The 24,721-nt window shown below is 36.1% G+C and overlaps 1 protein-coding gene across 1 annotated transcript in view; it reads left to right on the forward strand.

Annotated features, from left to right (window-relative positions):
* FRYL (FRY like transcription coactivator) overlaps window positions 1-24,721 on the forward strand; it is a 294,438-nt gene that overhangs the window by 204,225 nt on the left and 65,492 nt on the right. Inside the window, 13 exon segments of the mRNA XM_017878697.1 lie at window positions 1,155-1,423; window positions 4,157-4,349; window positions 5,141-5,265; window positions 6,929-6,986; window positions 9,208-9,299; window positions 12,699-12,871; window positions 14,437-14,597; window positions 15,118-15,228; window positions 16,069-16,223; window positions 17,167-17,266; window positions 18,498-18,666; window positions 20,690-20,949; window positions 21,299-21,439. Coding sequence (XP_017734186.1) covers window positions 1,155-1,423; window positions 4,157-4,349; window positions 5,141-5,265; window positions 6,929-6,986; window positions 9,208-9,299; window positions 12,699-12,871; window positions 14,437-14,597; window positions 15,118-15,228; window positions 16,069-16,223; window positions 17,167-17,266; window positions 18,498-18,666; window positions 20,690-20,949; window positions 21,299-21,439 — 2,007 coding nt within the window.

Raw genomic sequence — 24,721 nt, forward strand, 5'->3', positions numbered from 1 at the left:
GTAAATGATGAATTGATGGGTGCTGACGAGTTGATGGGTGCAGCACACCAACATGGCACAGGTATACATATGTGGCAGACCTGCACGTTGTGCACATGTACCCTAGAACTTGAAGTATAATAAAAATAAATAAAAAATAAAACCTTACTATTTAAAAATTATTTCATCCTATTTTAGAATACATGGACAAGGGGTTAATGCATAACATTAAGAGCTTTCTGCATAACACCTGATTCTTATAATTCATAAATTTTATGTAGCCAAGGGAGGTAATAAGATTTTATAAGCTTAGGAGATTATTAGAAATCTGTACAGTTCCCCCCCATGACGCTACCATGATGCTAAACTTTTAAAATTAAATTTTAATTTTATTTATTTTAAATAGACATAATTGTACATATTTATGTGGTGCAATTTGATGTTTCGATACATGTCTATATTGTATAATGACCCAATCAGGCTAGTTAGTGTATCCATCATCTCATGTGTTTGTCATTTATTTGTGGTAAGAACCTTTAAAAGCCTCTCTTCTGGTTATTTTATGAAAGGATCTATGCAATTCAAAACATTTTGTTTTAGATATTAACTATAAATTATGAATTATTCCAAAAAGAGAGTAATGGATTACTTGTTTTTAGTGCCTAAAGCAGTGCTTAATATACTTTTCTTTGAACATCAATGTTTATCTCTTTGGTGGAAGAGTTCAAATATTGAACAAGTATTTCAGAATATATACCTCTGGAGAAGAGCTCATTTTTGAGTCTGTTCCACACATACATAGATACAGGTCAACATGAAAGTTAATGGTTCACTTTTTAGTTAGAGAACTAAAAAGCAGCTTTTGGTATACCATGAAATTTGGATATTTATTTAAGAATTACTTAAATAGTGGTCCTGAACGTACTTGGTTTATAGATCCTTTTGAAAACAATGAAAACAGTGGAATCCCTCTCCCAAAAAAAAGACATGAATGCACATACACAAACTTTACATGCAGTTTCAGGAATTCTCTACTCCTCTCAACCTACCATGGACTTTATATTATCTTGTTTTGGAAACTACTAATAGACCACTTTCAGTTTAAAGCAATTTATATGGTAAAATTTTCAAAGTTACTGAAATGTGTAATAATCCATTTTTTCCTCTCCATATAGACTACTTTGCTCTATTGCCCTAGCTCGATAGATTTACAAACATTAGCAGAATGGAACTCTTCTCCCATTAGCCACCAGTTTGATGTGATTAGTCCATCACACATATGGATATTTGCACATGTGACCCAAGGCCAAGACCCATGGATTATAAGTCTCTCCAGTTTTTTAAAGCAAGAAAATCTTCCTAAACACTGCTCTACAGCTGTGAGCTATGCTTGGATGTTTGCATACACAAGACTTCAGTTGTTGTCCCCTCAGGTCGATATAAAGTAAGTTATTTTCCTAGTGTAAATTTAAAAATATATAGACTGTCAGCTTTCGTATGTATTTATTTGAAAAATACAAAAGTATTACAGATTGGAAGTCCCATAAATAATATGTGATACTGTATTGATGTCTTAAGGAGGGAGAAGAATGTTGTTAAGGACATAGTCTCATAACTTCTTCATCCTTTTCATGTAATACAGTCTCACCAAATTTTAATTGTTTACTTAATAACACTGTACTTGGTACATAGTTGTGTCCATTGAATCTCTGTTAAGGGAAAAAAATTAGGAAAGGATCTAAAGATGAGTATGGATGTAGATACAGAAGTTTGTAGATAAAGGGTGAGAAGCAGAGTGAAACTCAGCTCAGTGGCCTTACTTTTCCTGATGACAGTATAAGGAAGGCCACCTTCTGGTGGGGAGTGGTAATACACTGAGTAGTGGATGTGAGGATGTTGGTAAAGATTTGGAGTAACTGATTGTGAAATAGAGAGTTGACTAAGGTCATTATAAATTTCAGGTAATTTTTTTTTTTTTTTTTTTTTTGCTCTTAAATACAGAGGAGGATTTTTGAATCTGGGTTTGGGTTCCTGATTTCCCCTTACATAGATCACATTGAATGGAATGAGTACTCAGCATGTAACTTGCCCGTGCAAACCCAGCATCTGGATTGACCTATCACTTGAGGCCTACATTAAAGGCTCTTCAAATCTGACTTCACTCTGTACTTTTTTTCTTACTTTCTATCAATACCTTCAATGTTGGAAGCAAATTATCCCCTCAAAGTTCATTACATGTGGTTGACAGTTTCCATTTTGTGAGCTTTTGTTCACATGAGCATAGGATACCTTTTTTTTTTTAATTTTTGCGTATCTATGTCTGATACAGTTCAAATTCTATCTTATTTTTTAAAATCTCTTAAACTTCCTACCCAGAGTAGTCATTCTTACTTTTGGATTTGAATATATATACAATTAGTAGAAATACTTCTATTAGTATTTCTACTAATTGTATATATATGGTCTCAGGTATTGTGTATTGGATTTCTGTTTTGTTTTGTGTTGTTTTTCTTTCTTTTTTTTTTTTTTTTTTTTTTTAAGAGACAGGGTCTCGCTCTGTCCCTTAGGCTGGAATGCAGAGGTGTAATCATAGCTGATTGCAATCTCAAACTTCTGGGCTCAAGCAATCCTCCCACTTCAGCCTCCCAAAGTTCTGGGATTACAGTTGTGAGCCACCACACCTGGTCTAGTTGTTACTTTTTTAATAAAGATTGACATTTGCCACCTTGCATACCATTTATGACCTTAAGTAGCCTTCTCTAATTACCGTATTTTAAATTATAACTCCATCTCCTAGCAGCATTCTTTATCTCCCCTTTCTGCTCTATTTTTCATCAAACTTAGCACCATCTGACATTGTTTTATTTATTTCTTTATTGTATGTCTCCCATAGCCCACATGGGGGCAGTGATATTTTTGACAGTTTTTTTAAACTGATATGTTACCATACCTAGTATGTTAACATACTAGGACATTGTTCTATGATACTCTTACTGAATTAATGAAGTGGTGTGTTTGCATTACTTACCTTAGCATATTACAAAACTTGTTGAAGGCAAGGATTATATATTTGTATTTTTCCTCTTTCGCTTTGCTTTCAGTCCTTAATTCTTACATAATTTTGGTATTTGGAAAGATTTATGGAATTGCTTCAAAATATTTTATTGGTGTAAACTTTCAAGACAGAAATTTGGCAGAAACCTTGAAAATATGTATCTTCTTTGACTCTGTGATTTCATTTTCAAGAATTACCTAAGAAAATAATTAACAATATATTCAAATGTATACTATTGTGTATAATAGGGAAAAATTGCTATTAGCTAAAATGTCAAACAACAAAAGTTTGGTTATATAAAATATGATACTTTATATTGATATAGCATATGATAAATCAAAATAATGTCACAGAATATTAATTTACATAGGTGAAAATACATAAGTCTAAAAGTTGATACAAAATAAACATTTATTTTGTATAAATTAAAAGAGATCTATTCATGCATTTACGTTCATGTATGTGAATTAAAGATATGTAGAATATGCAGTGTTTTATTTTCATGTGGGATTAAAGATGATTTTGATTTTTGTTTTATTTTCTTTCTACATTGAGGATGCATAATAAGTTATAAAATACGGCCCAATAAAATATTAACTTTTATCACAGGAATAATAATGTTAAAATGATCTGGTAATATATTTTAATTTTAAATCCAGTACTTTATTCATTGATATCAGTCCACAAAAACAGTACTAGTAATAAAAACCTTATGCTAACCATCTCTCTAATTAGCATTAGGCCAGGAATGGTGGCTCACCCCTGTTATCCCAGCACCAGCACTTTGGAAAGCCGAGGCAGGTGAATCATCTGAGCTCAGGAGTTAGAGACTATCCTGGGCAACATGACGAAACCTCATCTCTACCAAAAATACAAAAAATTTGCTGGGCGTGGTGGCACACACCTGTAGTCCTAGCTACTCTGGAGGCTGAGGTGGGAGGGTCACTTGAGCCTGAGAGGTGGAGATTGCAGTGAGCCAAGATTGTGCTGCTTGCACTCCGGCCTGGGTGACAGAGAAAAACTCTCTCAAAAAAAGAAAGAAAAATACAGCATTAGTTAAAATAAACTTTTAAAATGTGTTGTGTTATTCGTATCTGCCCATTTTTCTTTTTTTTTCCTTAGTAGCCCCATCAATGCTAAGAAAGTAAATACCACCACAAGCAGTGACTCATACATTGGCCTGTGGAGAAACTATCTGATCCTTTGCTGCAGTGCAGCAACATCGTCATCTTCCACATCTGCAGGTTCTGTGAGATGCTCTCCTCCTGAGACGCTGGCGTCTACCCCAGATAGCGGCTATAGCATTGATTCCAAAGTAAGTTTCTCAGATCCACTGTTGGATCTATGAAATCTGAATGGCCTCATAAAAATAAGATTTCAAAATTTCTTTTTATGGACAATAAAGTAACTCAGTTGAAAGTATATTACTTACTTGCAAAAAGGAAAATACCTCAAGAAAGCCCATCATTGTTTTTATGGATTCCTAGTTGGAATCAATAATACGTACATAGTTTTCCATTGGAAAGAAAGACCCATGCCCATTCAGTTTATCATACTCATTATTTTAAAAGAAACTGTCATATCTATTTTCCCATATTCCAGTTTTTGTACTTCTCACACTTCTCAGAACCCAAAAGGAATCATTTACATAATTAAATGCCTTTCTGGAATTTGCCTAAATCATGTAGTGATCTAAAGGGTACTGGATAGGAGCAGTGGTTTTGTTTTCATGAAAATGACAAAACTTAAAGACCAGAGTATCTGACTTTAACACTGATGACTATTTTAGAAGTCATTTTGTTTTCTTCATGTTCATGGATCGAAAGGTACAGAGTATCTGATGAAGGGAGTCAGCCTATTATATGATCGTGAGTGAGGGTAAGAAATTAGGAGCCCCAAGTTCTGTTAATGAAGTTACATTAAGCCACTGGACAAGTTATTTAACCTTTTAAATTATGTACACCGCAGGTGAAATTTGAGGTATCATTCATAGTAAAGTTTCACCTGTCCATTTATCCTTGACCTATGACTACTGAAATCTCAGATTATCTAATTGGACATAGTATCATTAGTGGCTGTTATAAATATAGTATTTTTTTTTTCCAGATTATTGGCATCCCATCCCCTTCATCCTTGTTTAAGCACATAGTTCCAATGATGCGCTCTGAGAGCATGGAAATCACAGAATCCCTTGTTCTAGGTCTTGGCAGGACTAACCCAGGAGCTTTTAGGTAACTATGTTCATACTTTTTTTTTTTTTTTATGCACTGAAAGAATAAATGTGCTACTTAGAAGGTGTGGTAGGGTCAAGCAGAGTGCTTATTGGGATGGTCACATACCAGGCCTGACTTTCACCAATTAACTAGCCATGTAACATTTAGCAAGTCATTTATTGGAAGTTTTATTTCCTCATTTTGATTGAGCAGATTAAAACTTACCTATGTTTTCTAGGAATAATGAAATGTTGTATAAATACTTAGTATTTTTCTACTATATTTATTTATGTAGTCATTCTTTTAATGTGTAATCTTGGTCTAGTAGTTAAAACTCCAGTTTTCCCCCTGCTTATCCAAGAGAATTAGAATATCTTTCAAAAAGTATTTACATAGATGTTTGATATCATTTGTAATTTTTTTATATTAATGAAGCAAATTCTTCAGTTTTGCCTGAAGTTCTGCCTTGTTGTCTCCTGGGCATGGAATTTATTCTTTTGAGAATTTCCTCAATTAATGTGAGAATGGTATCTGATGTTTTGTCTCCAAGATAACCTGTACAACCAGGAAATAGGTTAATACTCTGGTTTATCTTCAGATTGTATAAATCTTTTGCCTTTTGCTAAAGTTTTCCATGGAAAGGAACATTTAAGTAAAATAAGTAAAAAAGAATAGGTTAATAAATTGTAATATATCTATAGGTGTGGGATAGCATTTCTTATAAATGAAGTTTTGGAAAAACTTTCAGATTTTCCCCATCTTAAAGTAAGCACATTTTCAATTTAAAATCAAAATATAAATAAAGATAAATTTATCGTTTTTACAAAGTTCATACCCTTTGACCCGTTAATTTAATTTGTAAAATTAATCCTAAGGAGATAGAAAACAATGATAAATATACAAAGTTGTTCACAGAGGCAATATTTTTAGTAAGAGAAAATTAGATAAAATATAATGATTTATTAATAAATGAAAATGTCTAGGAAAATTATGGTACCCCACCCTATGTTTGAATATTGTGAATTAATTATTGGCATATAAAATTAACTATGTTAGTGTAAGAAAAGAAAAAAGGAGGCTGGGCACGATGGCTCGCACCTGTAATCCTAGCACTTTGGGAGGCTGAGGCGGGCAAATCGCCTGAGGTCGGGAGTTTGAGACCAGCCTGACCAACATGGAGAAACCCCGTCTCTACTAAAAATACAAAAGATTAGCCAGACATAGTGGTGCATGCCTATAATCCCAGTTACTCGGGAGGCTGAGGCAGGAGAATCACTTGAATCCGGGAGGCGTAAGTGGCAGTGAGCCAAGATCACGCCATTGCACTCCAGCCTGGGCAACGAGAGCGAAACTCTGTCTCAAAAAAAGAAAAAAGGATACCATTTTATATAAAATAGTTTGAACTAAGTAAAACGTATGTCGATTGCAAACTGATTGAATAAAAGTATTGGTAGTATTCCCTCTATAAATTAAAATAAGGGGCCTATACCATTTTTTTCCTGGTTTCCAAATAATCTATAATATAATGTGTTTTTTTATAAACAAAATAAAACAATAGACATTGCATTTAAAACAGGATTCGAATTAACACTTGTCAGTTTACATCATATCTTTACATATTTACATGTGTCAGATTATATCTGTGTAGCTATTAATAGAATATGTACCATTTTTCTTCTAGGGAACTAATAGAGGAATTACATCCCATAATTAAAGAAGCACTTGAAAGAAGGCCAGAGGTGAGCTGTGTTCTGCAGCCTTCTATTAGTGAACATTTATTTTTCTGCCATATTTACATGTTATATCAAAAGTTAGAAATTAAGAAGATGATCTAGTGTATTCTTCTTTTTAAGATGCAGATACTTCCCCTCCCCCCAGAAGATCTTATGCAGAAACCCATTATATAAAATGAATGAACAATTGCTTTAACTTAAGTGAGGGCAGAAAATAGGGTCTAGGTTGGAGTTGGCAAACTTTTTCTGCAGATAAATATTTTCGGCTTTACAGGCCATACTGTCTGTACTCAACCCTGCCTTTGTAGCATGAAAGCATTCATAGACTACACTAAAAAAAGGAGTGTGGCTGTTTTCCAGTAAAACCTTATTTGCAGTAACAGGTAGCCATGGGCCAGATTTGGCCCATGGGCTGTAGTTTCAGTTCTGAGCAACTTTCAGAAACTATAGGTCCAGTGGGACAGATGGTTGCATAACCTTAATTCTAGCAATTTATGACACACTCAAATAAAATCATAGAGAAGGGATTCTAAGAACTACAGAGAGGAAAGCCTGGGACTCTGGTTGCAGGGTAAGGAAGGCATTATAGATGAAGTGCTGATATTTGAGATGAATTTTGAAGCATGTTTCCCAGTGAACAAGCAAGGGAAAGGTATTCTAGGTGAAGAACAGCATTTGCAAACTTTACAAAGAATTTTGAAATGGTACATTTTTCTGTATAATTATATTATGGGGGAAGTGATTGAATATTAGGCTGGATAGCAGGATGAGAAATATCTCATGAAAAACTACTAGTTTTAGCTTTAACCAGTAGACCAGTAGTTCCTATGCCTGTGGCATCTGAGAATTACCTGGGGAGCTTGCTAAAAATTTTAGACTCCTGGGCCTATTGAATGAGAATTCCTGGAATAGGGTCCAGAAGTCTATTTTTGTAAAGCATCTTAGATGAGTCTGCTGTAGAACATTGTTTAGGAATCAGTGCTGTTAATGTTGGGGATCCCCTGAGGAATTTAAGCAGGAGAGGGAGATGGTGATAATCCCTGCAGTTTAGGAACTTTGAAACATCATCTGCAATTCCTCACTCTCCTTTAATTTAGCACTGTAGGGTCATGATAGTATTCCCATTTTGTCATTGATTTGATTTTTGTTTCAGAATGATCAGTTTGGTTACAGTGCTTGATGACTTATTAGAGAAATGTAAGCTTGAAACAAAATGAAATAGCAGTATTTATTTTTCTGAATTTCAGAAGGAAAGCTGTTAAACACATACAGTGATGTGCCTTGAATATGAGTTATAGTTTAAGAGCTTTAGACTCACACTGTTTCTGTGAAGACAAAGTAAAAACAGGCCAACCAAACTGCAAAAACGAGTTGCAGTAATCTTCAAAGACTGATAAGAAATCATCCTGTTCCAAATGAATTGCTGTCAACTTTAGAAAGAGCCCAGAGAAAAGTAAATGTAATTGATTAGTCATTAGTAAAATGTCACGCACCTGGAAGGCAGAAAAATTGGGTTATGGACAAGAAAATGAAAGACTAGTAAATATGTTTTTAATTACTCTGTAATTTGAAAATTACATCACAAATGAAATAATGAGCTATTATTAGTAGAAGGTGATATAGGTGATCGATATCTCTTACATGACTTTCTGCTAGAAGCAGAATCAAGTTGAAATGTTACAACTATTATTCTAGGCATTATTCTAGTTCTTTGGACCTAATAATACAAACGTATTTATTCATATCGTAATGAGTAAGGGAGGTTTTCTCATATTTGTTTATTTTTTTTGTGCCAAAATTAATCGTTGTGTAGAAAACTGCAGCATGAGCAAAATCTTAAGTTCTCTTTAGGATTGTTTTCCCTACACTTATGTCATATTTTTGGAGGGTATTAGGGATTCTTTATTAGTCTATGATAACAGTTTACTAATTACTTCGATTCTAAAACTATCTGATTAGCAAATAACCTAAAAATGTAGTATTTTACTTCCCCTGACACACAGGGGTTGTCACCATGTAAGATGTCATGTGACTTTATTTGACTCATTCATTTCAAACTGTTCACACATAATCTCTTTGAGGCAGTAGCTGCCAGAGTACCTACAGTCTACATTGTACAAGCAAAATAACTTCAGTGAGCCCAGAACCTCTCTTTGAGACATTCACATTATTCTTTCCAAGTTACACCCGCAAGATTTTAATTAATATGTTTGTATGTTTGGAATAGAATATGAAACGGCGCAGGCGTCGAGACATTTTACGAGTACAACTGGTACGAATATTTGAACTGCTGGCAGATGCTGGTGTCATTAGTCACAGGTCAGTATTGGATTCAGATTGTTAAAACTTTGGAATGATCCTAGAGAACGTAATCTCTTTTCACTCATGAAATGTATAAAAACAGAAAAGCACCATTGCAACAAGAAAACCTGTATGTATCACTATGAAAATTATTTAACAAATATTCGATACACTAACCAATAGCTAAAATGTATTGAAAATCTGCCACCAGAATTGGATTGCTTCTGGCAAAAAATGGATATGATGTTCCTATGATTTTGATATTTGTTGGAACCTAGTTATTTTGGCAAGTGGACGGTAGTAGCTTTTTCTTCACAGATTTTCCTGTTTTTTACCTCATTTTAAAGATTTTTTCTTCTGAGCTTGAAAAAATAATATATTCACAGGCTAAACATTATAAGGCTTACAAATATATTCCAATGAACTTGTTATCTATCCTGCCAGGAAAAATTATGAAATCACAAATATAATTCATAACAGTTTTCCACCATTCACAGATAAAACCATGAAACCTGGAGATATTGCCACAGAAAAGGCATCTTCACACTAAGCCTAGCCCCTTGAGGAAAATTCCATCAGCCGAATGTTGAAAAATAACTATTTCCTTAGGAGGATAATGGTGTTACCTGACCATTGAAGAAGAAAAATAGTAGATCTGACCATATCCAAAAAAGGTCACTGAAATATATCTTAAGGAAAAAAAAAAAAAATGGACCAGGTGCAGTGGTAATACCAGCATTTTGGGAGGCTGAGACGGGTGGATTGCTTGAGCCCAGGGGTTGGAGACCAGCCTAGGCAACATAGCAAAATCCCATCTCTATAAAAAAATGCAAACAATCAGCCAGGAATAGTGGCAGACACCAATAGTCCCAGATACCTGGAAGGCTGAGGTGGAAGGATCACCTGAGCCCAAGACATTGAGGTTGCAGTGAGCCTTGACCATGCCACTGCACTTTCGACTGGGAAAAGAATGAGACTCTGTCTTGAAACAAAAAGGAGAAAAAGAAGTATTAATAATACAACAAGTGTAGTAACTATCATAACTGCATGGCATTATTCCTTTAGCATTTCTCCCGATTATTTATTTTACCTAACACCTTTCATATGTAGCATTGAATGCTTTTGACAAATGCTTTCAAAATAGGTTTTTAATCAGAATATTTAAACCGTTGATTTACTTTTCTTTCCTAGTAAAAAGCAAATAAAGAAATATTGGCCAGGTGCAGTGGCTCACACCTGTAATCCCAGCACTTTGGGAGGCCAAGGAGGGCAGATCACCTGAGGTCAGGACTTCGAGACCATCCTGGCCAACATGGTGAAACCCCATCTCTACTAAAATACAAAATTAGCTGGGCATGGTGGTGCGTGCCTGTAGTCCCAGCTACTCGGGAGGCTAAGGCAGGAGAATCGTTCAAAACCAGGAGGCAGAGGTTGCTGTGAGCCAAGATAGTGCCATTGCACTCCAGCCTGGGTGAGAAGAGTGAAACTGTATCAAAAAAAAAAGAAAAGAAATACCATTCTCTTTTCTTTCCTTCACAAAAAATAAGAGTTAGGAAAAGTAAAATGGAAACTTGCCGGCTTGATGCAAAAAATTAACAACCTGATACACATCTGAATCTTTTTTTTTTTTTTGGTTGCTTTAATTGTAGCGTTAGTAGAAGAATCTTTAAATGGTTCTATTTTGGGGAATGTAAAATGTTGCTCTATTTAAAGTTAACTACCAAAAGCTATATGACTATTAAGCAATAATGATCTTTGAACCCAGTTGTGTATTTTGTTTTGAAGTATTTTTAGAAAGAGTTATTGATAGAAAGTTATTGCTATTCTAGATTTTTAAATTTCCATGGCTAAGGAAAAAAAAAAAAATGAGTTCTGAATGCCTAGAAGACAGGGAACTTTGTTTTGTTCACCTAGTGGATTTCTTGTGCCTGACACATAGGAGATAATGAATATTTGTTAGATTAATGAAGATTTTATTCTGGTGCAGGTTGTAGTCCAGTAAATCAGTTTCCTATCCACTAATAGGTCATGATCCAGAGCTTGAAAAACACTCATTTAAGGAATAAAGGAAAAAATTTGAAAAGCACCTGAAAAACACTTATTTAAGGAATAAAGGTCATACATTGATTCATTCAATACATATTTATTGTTGTAGACTGATACAGTTAATATACTATAGTATCATTGCAACTCCTAACTCTTGTTTTCATGGGTTTAGGATATTTATTCCAGTTACTCAATAACTATTAAAAAAAAATTACCTTTAAAATAATACATATTAGAAGTACTTTTCAAACATAATAAGAAAAAGCTGACCTAAATAAATGCATATGTAATAGCTAATCATTTATATAGCACTTATTGTTTACTAGGCCTTTTCATATATAGCAGTTCATTTACATCCTTCTAAAACACTCTGAGGTAGATACGGGGTATATGCTTAATGATTGATGAAACAAGACAGGAATCCAGGACTTCTGACTCTAACCAAATACTCCCCTATCAGTCAGTCCGTGGTTTCCAGGCACAGACATAGATCCCTGCCTCAAAGAAAACCTCATTGCAGATATATCTTTCTTCCTTGAGACAGGCTCTTGCTCTGTCACTGAGGCGGGAATGCAGTGACTAGATCACAAGGCTCAAACAATCCTCCCACCTTAGCCTCCTGAGTAGCTGGGACTACAGGCGTGCACCACCATGCCTGGCAAATTTTTGTGTATTTTGTAGAGACAGGGTTTCACCATGTTGCACAGGCTGGTGTTGATCTCTTGAACTCAGTGATCCACCCACCTTGGCTTCCCAAAGTGCTGGCGCTACAGGTGTGAGCCACCGTACCTAGCGCATTGCAGATATTCTTAAAAGCAGTTCCATAGGTCTAGAAAGAGGTTTTGAAACCCAGTACTCTACCCTATTCTTACCAGAATTCTCTCAGACTTTTGCATCCCTGATAATACCTATCCCAGAATCTTACTGAGAATAAGTGACTAATAGATATTTGATTATACTGAAGGCATAATATGAATAGACATGGCAGCTATGAATAAATAGAAGTAGTCTTTCCTCTTTCTACTTTTCTAAACTGATCCTCCCCATTTCATATGCCTCCTGTCTCTTTGTTTAGAAATCTGTGTGTTTCACAGAGAGGAAACAACATTTAGCACTGAGTTGATTTAAGTTAGATATGGAGTTGAATAATATAAATTGCAATAGCAGTTCCTAGATTAAGACACACCATCTATTTTCATATTAAAGTAAGCAAAATCATATTCATTTAATTTTCATATATTAAGTTGCATGCTACCATGAGCATGCAAAATTAACATGTATTATTCTCATTTTGAGTATTAAGAATTTTTTATTTAAATTATAATTTAAAGTCCCATTTGCTTCATCATTTGTTTTCTTCAATATTTTCAGTGCAAGTGGTGGCCTTGATAATGAAACACATTTTCTCAACAACACTTTATTGGAGTATGTAGATTTAACTAGACAACTCCTGGAAGCAGAAAATGAAAAAGACTCTGACACACTGAAGGATATACGATGCCATTTTAGTGCCTTAGTGGCGAATATTATTCAGAATGTTCCAGGTATTATTTTCAATTTCTTAAAGCATTATTGAGTATTAAGGAACCATCATATTTTTTTCTTTCCTTGAGGTTTAATAATCTAAGTTGATAAAGTAACGTATGAACATACTGGAAAAATATGTCAGCATAACCAGGATGGCTGGAGTTTGTTTTCCCTTTGAATTATCGTCAGTGATTAGAAATAAAAAAGCAACCCAGCATGGAATTTCAATAATGATCAGGATACTGACACAAGAACCTAGAGAAATCAATAGAATAAGCTCTTTAGACAACCTTCTTTTAGATGCAATAAGCAGAGTGCAGTGTTTCAAATGATAATTGAGAATAAAATTAAGAAGATACTTTTGAATAATGGGAAAAGAATATAGGCCATAAATACAAAATGTAACAAGGATTCCATGTTATTGGTTTACCAGATATGTTCTAATTATTGAGTAGGTTCTATATTGACAGATACTGTTTTAGATACTAGGAAGATTAATATACACAATTACATTTTTAAAAGTTAAATTCTTGCCAACTGTAAGAAGTAATGTGACTCTAGCCTTTGGCATACAGTATAAATACAAATGTTTCTTTTTCTCTCTGAAAAATTAAAGTCACATTGTTGCTTTGAATAGTATATACAGACAGTTGATTCCTGAAGAACATGGGTTGTATTTTATAACAGGGTCATTAAGCACTTAATTACATATGTCAGTTTCAACTGTAGGAGCCTTGTTTTCATCTTTGAAAGGAAAATGATGCTGTCAAAGGAAAAGAGCATATTTTTTTCAAAATTTTCTGATCTGAAGCTCACTAATGTAAAGATGTAGTTTAGTCTATTACTAAACACTTTTTTACAACTTCCAAATTGGTTTATTGTGATACTGCTGAGTTTCTTCAAGAAGGATAGATATAGAGAAATTATATAGTAGAATTTCAAAATGGGGGAAAAAATCCTTGGAGATCATTTAAACCAGTGGTTTTCAAACTTTGTTGTTTCTCAAAGCCCTGAGGTTCTCTGGTGCCATCAGCAGAAAGCAGCAGAATGTGTTTGGACGCTAGGCCTCAACTCCCCTTTTATCTGTTTTATGTATTGAGATTACATGTAAGCTTCCTTTAGCAGGAAAAGGCAGCTTTCCTGCTGAAAAAAAAAAAGTACAAAATTTGAAAACATGTATCTTGTCCAAAGCCCTTACTTACCAGTGAACCAAGATACAGAGGTGTGTCTGTGTTAAAATCTTGGCCAGTCTCACCATATAGCCAGTGATAGCCCAGGGAGAAATGGGCTCCTGGCCCCACCTCTGTGCCAGCTTTCATGTGCCATTGAGCCTGCCATGGAATTTCTGCTTGCAGAGATGCTGTGTGTCATGTAATGCTGCCACAGGGTGACACAGACTGCAACTTTGTTTCTGCAATTTGCATATATTAAATGATCCCTGCTACTGTGGAGGTTTTTGATAGTTTAAAATGAAAACTTTTGCTTTCTTTTTTACACTATTACACATTCAGTAACATGTCGGTATAAAAGTTAAAGCAAAAAGAAATGGAAATAAATGTTTTCTATCTTTTTTTATTTGCAGTGCACCAGAGAAGAAGTATTTTTCCTCAGCAGAGCCTTCGTCATAGTCTATTTATGCTGTTCAGTCACTGGGCAGGTCCTTTTAGCATCATGTTTACGCCCTTGGACAGATACAGTGATAGAAATATGCAAATTAATAGACATCAATACTGTGCATTAAAGGTATTTACTTAGAAACCTGATTTTTTTTTTAAGAGCAGAGTTAAATATTTTTATGTCTCTCAGTCACTAGTATTTTAAAGAGGATAAGAATTTCTTCACAGTATCTGAGAGTATTAGAATATATGTTTTTCTGCCGTATTCAAAATTAATACCAAAAGTTATATTTAAATACGTAAAATACAATGAAAAACACTTCCACTTCCAGAATCTACTCAAATTTGATCACCATTATCTTAAATAACTGAGTATTACTTGAAAGAAATGCCTTTTTTTCCCTTACTTAAGTACTTTTTCTTGGTCTTTTTATCTTCCTTTCCAGTATTGTTCAAACTCCATATCTAATTTGGTATCATATTTACTTACTCAAAATAAATTTCTTAGTTTTAAAAAATAATTTGTAAAGAAAAAAATTAAAGTATTGTGACTAGATACTAGATAAGTATTTTGCCTCTTCTCATTAAGCAACCAACATTTAACCTCTTAAATTTGTTAAATGTAATTCTAATATTATTATTTGAAGGCTATGTCTGCTGTACTATGTTGTGGCCCTGTTGCAGATAATGTAGGACTTTCATCAGATGGCTATTTGTACAAATGGTTGGATAACATTTTGGATTCTCTGGACAAAAAGGTAATTATGACAATTTCCTTAAAGGTTCATAATAAATTCTCATTGTATTATTAGCAGTTCATGTATGTTGCACTAGAAACAAGTCTTTTTTAAAAAATAAGATAGGTTAGGACCATATGCAAAAAGCATATTATATAAAGTTAAATAGGATCTCATAATGTAAAAATGTTCCAATTCTTACGTATCATTAATTTGAATAATTTTAATTTCCCTTTTAATATTATAGGATTAATACAGTGGTGTGTGTCTCTCAACAGGGTTCTAAGTCAATAAATAAAATACTAACATAGAATATATTGAGCTGCATGGGAGAAATATGTTATTTGCTATGTTTCATTTCGTTTTTTTTAACCACTTTCCATTTAATCATTCTTCCTTGCCCTCCACACCCTTTGCTGTCCTTACTCTCATATTGTACATTTACAGACTTCACAATTTAACATAGGACTTACATTTTTTTCTCCTCACAACAATTTTTCTATTGGGTTATCAAAACAAGAATAAAGCTTGATAAAATAATTGGAGAGCTTAATGACTCATTTTTCTGAAAGCACTTAATCACACTATTCATGTTCATTAACCGCCTTCAGGGCTCTGTTGGAAGACAGAATCATACTAGAGAGACTCGTGTAAAAAGCAAGAGGCCAAATTCAATTCATCCGTGTGGTTTTTTTCTGCTGGCTGAATAAAATGAGAGGGAGGTGAACAAAAGGAGATGGAATTTTCCTATTAATTACAATGAATATATGCACCATATTACCTTAGTAAGAACTGTAGGGAAACAGACAAAAAATATGTAACGTTCTCTCTCTATTGAGCAATTTCACAACCTTTACCTAGGTTCACCAGCTGGGCTGTGAAGCAGTTACGTTGTTGCTGGAGCTGAACCCTGATCAGAGCAACCTGATGTACTGGGCTGTGGACCGCTGCTACACAGGCTCCAGGAGGGTGGCGGCTGGCTGCTTTAAAGCCATTGCTAATGTTTTCCAGAACAGGTACTTTAGATACGGGTTTCTTGTTTTGTTTTCTTAAAGAAAAGTTTTCTTTTGAATTTAAAATATGAAGACACCAGTATAGTTGTCCTTCAGTATCTGTGGGGAATTGTTTCCAGGACCCCTCTCAGATCCCAAAATCCATGGATGCTCAAGCTTTCTATATAAAATGCTGCAGTATTTGTATTTACCCTGTGCAAATCCTCCCATATACTTTCTTTTTTTTTTTTTAGACATGGTCTCGCTGTCACCTAGGCTAGAGTACAGTGGCATGATCATAGTTCACTGTAACCTCAAACTCCTAGGCTCAAGTGATCCTCCCACCTCAACCTCCTGAGTAGCCAGGACTGTAGACTCCCACTACCATGCGTGGCTAATTTTTAAATTCTTTGTAGAGACGAGGTCTCACTACGTGTATTGCCCAGGATGGTCTTGAACTCCTGGCCTCTCACCTTGGCTTCCCGAAGTGCTGGGATTTCAGGCATGACCTGCTGCGCCTGGCTTTTCCCACATATTTTTGATCCACAGAGGGTTAACTGTATTTTCTTTTCTTAAGCTCTAATTCAGCTGTGTCTAACCCTTTGAATGTGAGGACTTTTTTGCTTATCTGTGGTGGTGGATATTACAAAAATTATGCATGGATTTTTTATTTTTCATCAGCATTTTTTAGTGTGTTTTATGTGTGGCACAAGACAATTCTTCTTCTTCTGATGTGGCACAGGGAAGCCAAAAGGTTGAACACTTGTGCTCTAATGGAATTTAACCAAAATAAGGACAATTATCACCACGCATCTGTTGTTGTACCTATTGCCTTGAAAAAACCAAGTCCCCTCATAGACTTAGAAGATAGGTACCTACAAGCCTTGCCCTTTGCATATCATATTTATTAAATGGTGCAAAAGTCTCTAAACATTGTTATTTACCTAATATGTAAATTTATTCCTAGGGATTATCAGTGTGACACAGTGATGCTTCTAAATCTGATACTGTTTAAAGCAGCTGATTCTTCTAGAAGTATCTATGAAGTTGCTATGCAACTTTTACAGGTTTGTAAATGTGTGAATTTAAATATTTTTTTACTCAGGATTTAATGAAGCCCAATAATTTAGTCTTGCCATTAAAGCACACTGATAATAGCATTTAGCTTTATTTGTAATAATGAAGTTATGGTATTAAGTCCTAATTATTATTAGAAATATAAGACAAAGATAATATAGATATTTAAATTTATAAATAATGCAAACTATTCCTAAGTGTATTGTAGAAGGATTATTTATAATAACACGTGTGTATGTATGTGAAAGTACTTATAAATATGTGTCCATGTAAAGTATTTCTGTTCAGCAGATGAGAACAATGTGTGTCCAAATTTTTTTGGAGAGCCATATGAAAAATAATTAGCTCTTTTTATCATATTCTCATGTAAATTTTATTGGGTTGAGGAGAAATAACTTAGAAACTTAGCAAACACGGATATATTATTGGTATACAGTATTTAATTCATAATAGGGCAAGATTCTTCCATCTTAACCAAGGGCTAAGAACAGGATTCAAGCAGATGCTTTTTCCAAAGGCTCTAAAGTGGTTCTGATGCCAGCAGATCCATCTTAGGAATTATACCCTAATGCCTTTGTTAATTAAGAGGAAAGTTCAGCAGTACAGCTCTTTAAATAGTGTAATGTCAAAAGTTCTCCTTGAAGGATTTTTTTTTTCACTTATACATATATTGTACTATCATATTTTGGGTAAGAAAAGTGGTAAATCTTTTCAAGTAATTGTATATTAAGTTGCTGGAGTTATTTTCAGACTGTATTATTAACCTGGATCATTGACATTAAATATGAGGAATGTAAGTTCTTTTAGTGAGAAAGGGTTTTTGTTTTGTTTCGTTTTATTTTTGAGATAGGGTCTCACTCTGTCGCTCAGGCTAGAGTACAGTGGCACGGTCATGGCTCACTGCAGCCTCTACCTCCTGAGCTCATGTGATCCTCCAGCCTCAGCCTCCCGAGTAGCTGGGACCACAGGCACACACCACCACACCTGGCTAATTTTTTAATTTTTTGTAGAGATGAGGTCCTGCTATGTTGGCCAGGCTAGTCTTGAACTCCTGGCCTCAAGTGATCCTCCCACCTCTGCCTTCCAAAGTATTGAGATTACAGGCATAAGCCACTCTACTCAGCCTGGGAAAAGAGTTTTTTTTTTAAATATAAAATTATAGTTAAACTTTAGAGAACCCATACAATCTTAACCTAAGTTGATGGAATCACGTTCCTATAGATTCTGGAACCGAAGATGTTTCGCTATGCTCACAAATTGGAGATTCAGAGAACAGATGGAGTACTCAGCCAGCTGTCTCCTCTACCACATCTCTATTCTGTTTCATATTATCAGTTGTCCGAGGAACTAGCAAGGGCGTATCCTGAGCTAACTCTCGCTATATTCTCAGGTATGATCAATGAACTGGTTAGTAGTTTCTCTTTGTCAATCATTTCTTCAAAAACAATTTTTAGAAAATTATAAATTTATTAAATTACAGGTTAAATCAAAACCAGACATGTCTTTACATAGGAAATATTTTTTTCTTCAATAAGAACTCTTAATTCTGATCTGTCACAGTATTTAGGTTTTTCTATCAACGGCGTCCTTGTAGGGTTTTACACCTTACCTTCCCTTGCTCCCTACTCCATCAAAAAGAAAAAAATACAAGAGGGAGGACTTTCCATATGTGACTTAAAAGTATTTCTTAGTAGACATAGAACTTCTTGAATACATTGTATTTTGTGTATTGGCATATCTTTAATAATAAAAATAGGCAGGGATAAGTTGTAGGCAGTTTTCCATGAGTGAAACCTCTAACCATAGGAGCAGGTGGTACAGTGCTTTGAGCAAAACTCTTTCTAGTCTCCCACATGTTGCCTGTCACCTACATCAAGATCTTGTTCCAGTGTAAATACTGGACATGCACCAACACTAGGATCTGGGAGATTGTGGAGTTCTGCTGTGGGTCCTTTCTTTCATTTGGACTCAAGAGTTAGTGGCCTTAGTCTGCTTGGGATCTTTGCATAGCACCTATTTTAGCAGTAGAAATAGTTTATTTCCCTGCCTAATTTACCTGAGTGGGAGAAAAAAGCAACAACAACAACTTAAATTCTCCTAACATTTAGTTCTTGAAAGCAGTAGACCTGTTTGGTTTGCCCTGGTAGTTGGTAGCAATTATGCCCCTTCCTTTTTTCCAACCCCCACATCCCTGACGGCCCTTCCAAGATGGATATGAGTGGTCATCAACACAAAATAGCAGCCACCATGAATACAGATTTTGTGGCTGCTGAGCTGCTACTAGAGGCTTCTGCACAGAAAGCAGGGGAGTCCAGCTAGGTCTCAGAGATCATGTAACTGTTTAGAATGCCATGTCATCGCCTAGGACGTCGGCTGGTACAGGTGTCGACCGTGCCCATGCCTCCACCACCACCACCTTGTCATTCTTCCTTCAGTTCTATCTTCAGACACTCTTGTCCTTAGCATCAGCTAATTTTAACTCCTTTGCTTAAGGTAGTTCATTCTAAACCAAAACATAGCCTCTCAACCTGACAAATTCCATAGCTAACCTACATTTTCACTTTCACTGTTTCTAGGGCAAGACAAACACAATATTCATTCAGAATTTTACTGCACAGATACAGATATCAGCATAAACTTTGCCACTTTAAAATTGGAGGGTCCTGATCCTTTCTTTCTCCAGATTCAATGCAGTGGTCTTCAGATGTTGTCAGCTCTGAGGTCCTTCCCATTCTTGCTCCTCACATCCTTTCCCTCCTTCACACCTGCTCCTAACCCCTTCCTCACCCCTATGCCTTGTCTTGAGTATATACACTCACTATTCCATATTGTCAGTCTTCATGCATGCCTTAGATCTTCACAGATGGCCTTCACAGTCCACTAGTGTCAAGTTCCTTTCTGTAGCCTCACCGGGTTACCTTCCAACTGCTCAGTCTAGTCACTGGCTAATAGTCTTCAGTCTGTTTGCTACTTTCCACAGCAATTGGTGTTAGCCATCTTATATTTTTTTAAGCTCTAACCTCTCTTAATTTCCAAAAACTTAGTATTTCTTGCTTTTTCTTCTACCATTGAGTATTCCTTTTCTGTCTCTTTTGGTAGATTCTTACCTTCCGTCCCTTTTTTCTTTTTCTTCTTTTTGAGACACAGTCTCTCTCTCTCTCCCCCTCTCCCTCTCTCCCTTTCTCCCTCCCTCTCCTTCTCCCTCTCCCTCTCTCCGTCTTCTGATTTATGTTAGCTGTTAATATTATGATGTCATTGAGGTGAAAGTTACTAAAAGAAAAAACAGTACTTATAATTGTTAAGTGTAATGAGTAAAATGAATAAAATCCAGCTTCTGAAATCTGTTGGAATTAATTACCGGTCAGAGGAAGCCGAAATTACATCAGTTCTCTTTGACTTGTTTTCAATTTCAGAGATAAGCCAGAGAATCCAGACAGCTCACCCTGCTGGACGGCAGGTGATGCTGCACTACCTGCTACCATGGATGAACAACATCGAGCTGGTGGACTTAAAACCTCTCCCCACAGCAAGGCGACATGATGAAGATGAAGATGATTCCTTGAAAGACCGAGAACTTATGGTGACTAGTAGGCGCTGGTTACGGGGAGAAGGATGGGGATCTCCACAAGCCACTGCAATGGTTTTGAACAATCTGATGTATATGACAGCAAAGGTAAAATGAGTTTTGTATTTATAATTGCTGCACAGAATTATTGAGTAAGTAGATGTGGTTAGAAACAGATGAAGAGGCTCCATAATCCTGTGATAACCAAGCAAAATGCATTATAAATTTCTTTCTTTAAAAAAGACTGATGATATATGAATTTTTTTTACTAAAACCATATATGATTAATGATATTTATATTTAGATTTGTTGAAAGAAATTATTGTTTCTGTAAAGTGTGGAAACGATTAAAGCTATCTGTGGAAAACATTATTTTTTAATATTTCATGGTATGACAAGTTTGGTTTTTATAATAGGCAGTCATGACTGAAGTATCTTTTGTGCGTATTGCATCTAGTATGGCGATGAACTGGCCTGGTCGGAGGTGGAGAACGTGTGGACCACACTTGCAGATGGCTGGCCCAAAAACCTGAAAATAATTTTGCACTTTTTGATCAGCATTTGTGGGGTGAATAGCGAACCAAGCCTCTTGCCTTACGTATGTATTCAAGTTCATTTAACTTTAAAATATATATATATATATATATATTTACTAGTATCTTATGATGTCAGAGGATGGGCAGCAGTTGCCCAGGAGAGGCAAGGCAAGGGCCAGGATGAAGACAGTCAGGAAAATAGCACATGGATTTATTCACTGATTCAGTCAGCAAATGTTTTCCATCATTATGACAGACCAGGTGCTCTTCTGGGCATTACAATTTGATGGGTAATACAGAATTTATTTGTTGAACCCACATCTGATTTATTTAATGAATAAATCAGTTAATAAAGTATAGTGTGATAAAAGCTATAAAAAATTTGCAGAGTTCTGAGAGTAAAACTCAGGAACCACAGCTGTCTGGAAGGATTCAAGATGACAGTTGAGAAAAAGTGATATTGAAGCTGAAAACACACACTGAGGATGTTTCTAGTTTCTGCTAGGCAGAGCTGGCATTTAGATATGAGAACAGGATGGTGAGTGAGAGCTCAGTGCCTATAGGATTGCCCTTCAGACTGCTGGAAGCAAGGGAAGGCATGGTAAGAGATATGAAACGAAGAAGATAACATCTTTGCCTTCCAGGGGAGAAAGCAACATCCAGATCTGCCCAAGTCAAGAGGACACGTTTGATATGAAACTGTCAAACGTGAGGGTTAAATGGACACACGTGCACATGTCTTTTTAGGTGCAGATGTAGATATCCATCCTGTGGCAGCATCCCCCAAAAGTGTTGTCAACGGAAGACTAGTTCTACAGAACGTTATCTAAAAGTTCTTACAGGCCAGGCACGGTGGCTCATGCCTTTAGTCCTAGCAGTTTGGGAGGCTGAGGCGGGCAGATCACCTGAGATCAGGAGTCAGAGGCCAGCCTGGCCAACATGGTAAAACCCCATCTCTACTGAAAATCCAAAAATTAGCCAGGTGTGGTGGCTCATGCTTGTAATCCCAGCTACTTAGGAGGCTGAGACAGGAGAATTGCGTGAGCCCAGGAGGCAGAGGTTGCAGTGAGCTGAGATCCGGCCACTGCACTCCAGCCTGGGCGACAGAGCGAGACTCCGTCACAAAATAAAATAAAATAAATAAATAAATAAAAGTTCTACAGATTCTATTTTAAACAAACCACTTAATAGCTTTGCTTTACCCAGCATTCCCCAAGTTCACTTGGTCACTGAAAGCATCGTTGCCAAGGTGTACCACAGGCGTAGTGCCTTTGAGAAGTGCTTAGAGAACTGTAGGTGTATAGTACAAGACAACGTTACCCCACGTCACCTCTCTGGCTGTGTCTCCTATATTCTCTCTGGTGCTCCCACCCTTCAGCTGTACTGGCCCCCTTTGCTTCTAGCTCTCTCACCAGGCATTCCCTCTTCGGTGCCCTCACACTCACTTGCCTTCTCTTTCCCCAGTTAGCCACGTTACTCACTCCTCGTCGCTTTTAGGTCCTCCTTCAGGTGTCAGTGCCCACTGGGACTTCTGCTGCCCATCCTGTGTAGAACTGCAAATGCCCCACCTCCACACACACACTCCATTTCCTTTCCCTGCTTCATTGATCTTTCTGGCACTTAATCATCACCAAACACATGATATATTTTACCTATTTACCTCATTAGTTTTGCATCAACCAGTAGATTGTAAGCTCCTTAAGAATGGTAGTTTTTGTCTATTTGATTCACCGCTAAGTTCCCATTTAGTAGTGCCTGGTACATAGAAGATGCCCATTAATTGGATGAATGAATGGGGGAGTTAGAGCTGGAACCAGAAAAAGCATGAGATTATACTTTTAAGAGGCCAAATGGAAATTTGGGGAATAGCCATTTTCCAGGAATTTAAAAGGAGCCATTTTTTAATGTCAATAATAATAATTTATTGGTTATTATTTTTTAAGCACTTATGGGTGCTTATTTTAGGCATGGTAAAAGCACTTCATCTACATTATTTATTTCTCAGAATAAATCTATGAGTTTGGTGAGATCACTGCATTTTTACAGATGAAAAAACAAGGCAGAGAGAATGGTAATTTCCTCAAGCTCTCACTCTGTCACTTAATAGTTCTAGAATTCCAACCCAGATCTGATTGTGAAGTCAGTAAAAGCTTCTTGGAGAAAGGAGTAGAGTTAAGATGGGGGATGGGGCTTGAAGACTTGAAAGGATTAGGGTTGGGAGTGTCAACTCGGAGATCCCCAGTCCAGCAGAAGGAAGCCACAGAGGCAGGAACGCACACAGTATGCTCAGAGGAGATCGAACCTGAAAGCAGAGAGAATTAGCAAGTAGTGCCCATTGGATGGAGTAAAGAGCCATACATAGAAGGGTATCATTGGGTAACCATAATAAGAGTTTTGGCCGGGTGCTGTGGCTTACACCTGTAATCCCAGCACTTTGGGAGGCCGAGGCAGGAGGATCACCTGAGGTCAGGAGTTCGAGACTAGCCTGGCCAAGATGACAAAACCCCATCTCTACTAAAACCACAAAAATTAGCCGGGTGTGGCAGCAGGCACCTGTAATGCCAGCTACTTGAGAGGCTGAGGCAGGGAGAATTGCTTGAACCAGGGCGACAGAGGTTGTAGTGAGCCAAGATCACCCCATTTACTCTAGCCTGGGTGACAGAGAGAGACTCCATCTCCAAAAAAAAAAAAAAAAAAAAAAAAAAAAAAAAAAAAAAAAAGGAATTTGGTTGGAATATAATAAATCATGTTTTAAGATTAATCCAGGGGTCATATAAAGCAGGGCTTTTCATATGTCTGTAAAAATATGAATCATTCTGATTCTGGAGGTGGGGTGGGCCTAAGATTTTCTATTTCTAACAAACTCCAGATGATGATGCCTGTCTTGCTAGGATCACATTTTGAGTAGTAAGGATTAAAGTAGGGAGAAAAAGAGGCTGATCAGTTATGAAGTTATTTCAGTAATATACATTACTAAAACATATGTATAATATATACTACTGAAAAGTTTTTCTACTTACTTATACTGTGTTACTAGCCATTTGTAAAGTGCACTGTAAACCTTAACTCATTTAATCTTCCTAACAGCTATATGAAGTATAGCTTCAACTCAGTGATAGAGTTAGTAAGTCGTATATCCACATTCCAAACCAGGCAATGTAGTTTGAGTTCTAGTTTAGTTCTAGTTCCTGGCTCTTAATGACTACTCTGTTTGACTATAGGGAATGGGGAAAGCAGAATAAAAGGTAAACCCTGGGTTTGGAGGCTAACTAAAAATCAGAGGAAAATCTTAGGATGTTATTACCTGGAAGTGTTTCGATTAAAAGAGAAATTTTTACAGAAAA

This window comes from Rhinopithecus bieti, unplaced genomic scaffold (genome assembly GCF_001698545.2).
Source record: "Rhinopithecus bieti isolate Rb0 unplaced genomic scaffold, ASM169854v2 scaffold_11787, whole genome shotgun sequence".
Classification (NCBI taxonomy): Eukaryota; Metazoa; Chordata; class Mammalia; order Primates; family Cercopithecidae; genus Rhinopithecus; species Rhinopithecus bieti.